The sequence below is a fragment of the Salvelinus sp. IW2-2015 genome, linkage group LG28 (assembly GCF_002910315.2).
Source record: "Salvelinus sp. IW2-2015 linkage group LG28, ASM291031v2, whole genome shotgun sequence".
NCBI classification, from domain to species: domain Eukaryota; kingdom Metazoa; phylum Chordata; class Actinopteri; order Salmoniformes; family Salmonidae; genus Salvelinus; species Salvelinus sp. IW2-2015.
In genome coordinates, this window is record NC_036868.1 from 11682596 (window position 1) to 11688205 (window position 5610).

Genomic DNA, 5610 nt, shown 5'->3' on the forward strand with positions numbered 1-5610 from the left:
AGAGAGAGAGAGAGAGAGAGAGAGAGAGAGAGAGAGAGAGAGAGAGAGAGCAAGAGGAAACAACAGAGGCTCTAAGATAACAAAGCATAGCTTGGGGAAACCAAGGCCAGCATGGAGTGTTCTACTCATTTCAACCATTTGTTTTTCTTGTTATTGATTTGCCAAGAATACCCACACTCTAAACAAGTCTTAATTTCTTTCTCTTTGTTTTGCAATACGCAATGAAATCTCTACTAGAGCTGTGCTCTGTGTATTAGCTATTCCAACAACAATAGACGTGACTGTCAGTTTGGGAATAGGAAACGGAATTATCACACATTGACAATTACAATTGAGTTATTTAGCAGACACAGTTGGAGATGCGTTTTGAAATATCCTTATGGGGTATGTTCAGATTTTCGGGTAATTTTCATTTTTCTGTTAAGCTTCAGAATCTTCCATTATCTCTTTCAAATTCTGTAAGCAGTGTTTTCATTGTTGCCAGTGGACGTGTTAATTTTTTTTTTTATTGTTGTCAGTAATGTTGAATTTCATCATGTTATTCTGAACACACCACCCACGTGCATTGACAAATGTACTGACAGGAAATTATAAAGAAGCTGAACCGAGATCCGGAAGACACACACACAAACACACTGGTGAGCAGCAAACAGTTAGCTGCACCTGATGCATGTACAAATGATATGTAATATGGATAAATCGTTAGCTATAACATGTCCTTCACAACAAAAAAGAACAACGTCTTGAGGTCTTGGCAATTTCAAAAATCAATACCCATAGAGGCAACGAGTGTTAACCTCAGCTGAGGATGAAAACCTAATGTTGATGTCTTGAATGTGCTTTTCTTTGTGTGTGATTTCTTTAGCAGCTCAGGCCCTTCATGACAGTCATAGTGAATCATGAGGTGGGCTGGCACACATGAGCCCTTCAATGTCATTACACAACCCACCAGAGGGTCACAACACCCTGAGATGCTCTCAGTGTTCAGTGTCAAGCGGGCTCACAGATAGGATGTCACCACTATCCGTTACACTGGAGAGAAGCATTATGAGGAGAAGGGTCATGCACTGGACAACACATTTTGTGTCTGAGGGGGAAAATCAATAGTTGAAGATACCATACCATATAATAAATAGCATATATACCTTATGAAGTATCTACTATTGTAGAACTGATGAAAATATATTATGTACTGTAGATATAAACCTGCTCAGATTGAAATGGGTTTCAGTTGGAGCTTTTCGTCTCCGACTGGAAGAAACGTTTAGCCAGTAACTGTTGATTATGTGGCTGATTCCATTAGTTAGTACAATGTTTCTGTTGGGTTTTATTTTATTTTCCATTCTAAGGATGACAACAGTGTTCCCACATGATTTGGTAGCGGCACATCAGGAGGCAGAAATACTAATAGCAGTGATCAATTATTCACAGTCTAATCTGTGTCTGGAGAGGCAGTGGAATGTGCAACGGCCTCATCATGGTCCTCCATTGATATTCCGTCAAGAACCTTTCTGGTGATAACAGCCTACGCTCTACATGGCTACATATTACATGGCCACACAGCTATAGAACTAGCCTATCTTAACTTTCCATACATTGAAATTTGAATGATGGACTACAGAGGAATTGGTTGGCAGATAGCCTAGCGGTTAAGAGCATTGAGCCAATAAACAAAAGGTTGCTGGTTCGAATCCCAGAGCCGACTAGGTGAAAAATCATTCTATGCCTTTGAGCTTGGCACTTAACCCTAATTGCTCCTATACGTTGTTCTGGATAAGAGTGTCTGCTAAATGACAAAAATGTAATTCGCAATTGCTGTATGCATTTTGTTATTAGGCTACACATCATATTTATAATTTGGTTGGCCACCTCCCAAAGGATGCACTTGGACAGAGACCTTGTCTTTTGAATTCCATTAGAAAATATTGAACAGGGTCAAAGGAATGTTGTTCAAATTTGAGTCTCTGCATCACCTGCTGAAGATTGCAATCATAGGCTCAGAAATCAAAATGGAAATGTAATTCATTTGTTATGCAAGTCTTTGATTGTAAAGTCCTTTCTGAGAGTACAGAGGAGTGATTATTGAGTGGATGTGCGTTTACATTATAACAGCTTGTCACATCACCAAGAGAATGATAAGAAAGTTGGTCAGAAACAGTTTTTCATGAAGATTCGGTGACTTGTCCCACTACTCCAGCAAGCATCCCAGGTGTGCAGAACCATGTGTGGTAAGCGGTTGAAATATAGCTTGTCGCTAATGTTCCCCCCTGTCACGTTCCTGACCTGTTTTCTCTTGTTTTGTATGTGTTTATTGGTCAGGGCGTGAGCGGGGTGGGCATTTCTATGTGTTGTGTTTCTATGTTGGGTTAAAGGCTTGCCTGGTATGGCTCTCAATTAGAGGCAGGTGTTTGGCATTTCCTCTGATTGAGAGTCATATTAAGGTAGGTTGTTCTCACTGTTTGTTTGTGGGTGATTGTCTCCTGTGTCTTTCGTGTCTGTGTATGTGCACCACACGGGACTGTCTTGGCTGTTCGTTCKTTTGATGTAGTCTGTTCCTGTTCGTGAGTTCTGCGTGTAGTTATGTAAGTTCCATGTTCAGGTCTGTCTACGTCGTGTTTGTTATTTTGTAATTTCCAAGTGTTTTCGTATTTCGTCTTCGTGTTTCAATAAATATCATTTATGTCTAATTACCTYGCTGCGTATTGGTCCACCGATCCTTCTCTCCTCTCCTCGTCCGAGGAAGAGGAGGAAGACGACAGCCGTAACACCCCCATATAAACTAGTAGCAGTAGTGCTATATTTCTATAACCGACCATGACAACAACGAAGATCTGCACTTCCACACTGCAAGACTGACAAGTGTCTGGTGTATTCAAAATCCCTAAAGACCTTTATTGTTTTAGACTTGACTAAAATTAGTAAATGTAGCAAACCGCTCTAAATTAGGAGTCATCTGGGAAATCTCAGTAAATGGAGTTTAGTGTCAAAAGTAGCTAAGAACTTAATCTGAGTGATGTGGAGCCCAGCAAAGAGAAGGTTTATAAGAATGTTGAGACTATTACCTGTAGACCTTCTATGGCCAGTCTCAGCATACTCGGTGTTAGTTTGGAGGCTTGCTTGAACGTGAAGTTGCTCCAGTCAATGATCAGGACAAATCCATTCACCTGTAGCTCTGGATCTTCTATCATGGACTCCAGCGACAACAGAATAGATCGCAGTATATCCACAAATGTATACCTATAGAGGTGAGCAAAAGCATTAGGAGACTATTCTAGTACTGTAATGCCAGTTATATAGTTAACTATAAACCTTACATGTAACCAGCATACCGTTGTTTGGCAGTAAATACAGAATGTGACTCTTTAACCTTTTCATTCAGGAGAGTAATACACAGAGATGCAGATTGCAGAGACAACTTGACTTGTATGAGTGCTGTTATTAAGTTAATGTGCACTCCTGATGGCCTTTTGTGTGTTTATCACATCCTGCTATTGTGTGAAATTACGACTATGGAGATCACATGAGTGGGCCCCTAAAGTAAAAGAAATCACAAACTCAAATCTCTAAAGTAATGTGGTGAAACGTAATTTGATTGTATCTGGTTCAACACTTACATTCCTCATTCACTAGTAGGGTGATAGCATTTTTACTGACCTGTGCAGCCTAGTCTATGCCCATGCCCTGGCCTACATCAMTGAGACACTGACAAGGCTTGCCTTTTGGTTAATAGTTCAATGTATGTTTCGGTTAAATTCATGAGACTAGGCTATAACAAAGCCAATGCTACAGATTTGTGGGAAAATATATAGATGGTCGACTAAAAGCAAACTGTCAAGTGGCGTTACAGTAGTTCTGAAAGGACAGCTCCCAAATATCAGACGGACATTACCTGCTCTGGTCCCAGTTAGCAGCAAAGAGAATCAGTATTTTCCTGCCATATCTGTCCAAGTTGGTCAGCACCCCCGGAAATCCGTCTTTGAGAGCTTGCTTGATTCCCGGGTCGGTTGCTTTGAGGTTTTTAAACATATCCAGATTTTGCTGACGATATTCGAAATACTGGGCCAAGAGGCGAAACGACTCGAAATGATTAAATTTCCGCGCTCGGAGAAAGCGCAGGATGAAAGCATCTTCTGTCCTAAGAAAGCCAATGTCTGGGCGGGTGATGATCATGTCCCTCACCTCCTGAATGTCCTGATGTAGAGTGTCGGGGTTCTCCTTTAACTCCACCTTGGCTTTCTCCAGGGTTTCTGGAGACAAGCCCGCTTGCAAGTGAGCCATCGTCCTTGCTTCCACGGACAATATTGAATGGTAGGTAAAATATTACCGTCGATGGAGCCAAAACCTCCAACAATGAATGCGTCACGTATATGCCTATTGGACCCTCTCAATCAGTTCCCTAAAAGCAAAGCCTGACTTCAGATATCGTCCTGGGTCCTCCTGAGTAGGCCTGTGATAGAAGGTGCAACATAGGCTGCATTCACTTTTTGGACAGCGACATTATGTTTCCACCTGTACCTATCTAACATTTGACTTCTGTTTCCAACTTTCTTTTCATATGTTGACATTTATAGCTCTCAAATCAGTCGCAATACTGGCTGTTGCTGACTTCCTAATTAGGTCTATGAATAGCCTGTGTTCAGTCACCGATTGCATCTCTAACCTGGCTATGTTGGAAGCCTAAACACACAATTGTGAGACAACCGTTATCATCCATCCCCACCCAAAATACTCTAACATTACAATTACCATAAAAGCATTACACTATGCTACCTTCAAGCGGTCAGGCAATGCGGCACCCTGCAGCAACTACTGTCATAACTCTCCTTACCGAATGCATTGCAATTCAGAATCAGAAAGATGCTGTCCCCGACTGCTAGAAATTAGAAAGACTCAAGGCGACATATTCCGTCGACATCCTCACTCCATCCAGTATGCTGTCTATTTCCATTATGTGTGTTTGGTCCCAATATTGGATGACCAAGTCCAATTCCCGTTGTTCTGAGCTCGGTGCTGCTCCGGTTCTTTTTGTGGTTGCTTTACGTCAGTGATGCTGTTGCCGTTTTGTTGCTGTTGAAAGTGACTAAAAACCATCGCTCCAGTGTTATAGTCACTCTGGCCGTCATCACATGGTGTAGGAGGGAGAATAACCCTCTCTTCACTCTCTATTCATCGCACCCAAACACCACCTGCTCATTGGCTGCGACCAGACCAGACATAGGCTGCCCACTCTGATTTTACATTCGAATTTATGCTGATTCCTCTTCTATCGTCGTCTCAATCTCAGTCTGTCATCAATTTGTGGGTCATGAATTATTTATTTTATTTTAGCGTATAGGCTATTCTACTGCTGTATAAATAATATTTTTGAAACGACCTCCAACCATCCAACCATGTTTATGTCATTTAGCATTGCATTGGGGAACCCATTTTGCGTTAGGCTATAAATGCATTAGGTCATATGGCTATAGCCTACAATTACATCCGGGAAAAATGCACGTGTTATGACTTCTTGGTTAATTTTCATTCTCTTTAGTTTTTTCCTATGGCCTTCCCTTTCATTATTGTGACACTTTATATCAAAATGTTTACAATGTTGCAACAAATAGGCAA

At 41.3% G+C, this 5610-nt stretch overlaps 1 protein-coding gene across 1 annotated transcript in view; it reads right to left on the reverse strand.

Annotated features, from left to right (window-relative positions):
• The window catches only part of LOC111954034 (clavesin-2), a 25634-nt gene extending 20391 nt beyond the window's left edge, over positions 1-5243 (reverse strand). The window contains exons 1-2 of the mRNA XM_023973530.2: positions 3890-5243; positions 3063-3237 (exon numbers count right to left, since the gene is read on the reverse strand). Coding sequence (XP_023829298.1) covers positions 3063-3237; positions 3890-4278 — 564 coding nt within the window. The 5' untranslated portion in view covers positions 4279-5243. The remainder of the gene's footprint in view (positions 1-3062; positions 3238-3889) is intronic.
• Between the last annotated feature and the right edge of the window lie 367 nt (positions 5244-5610).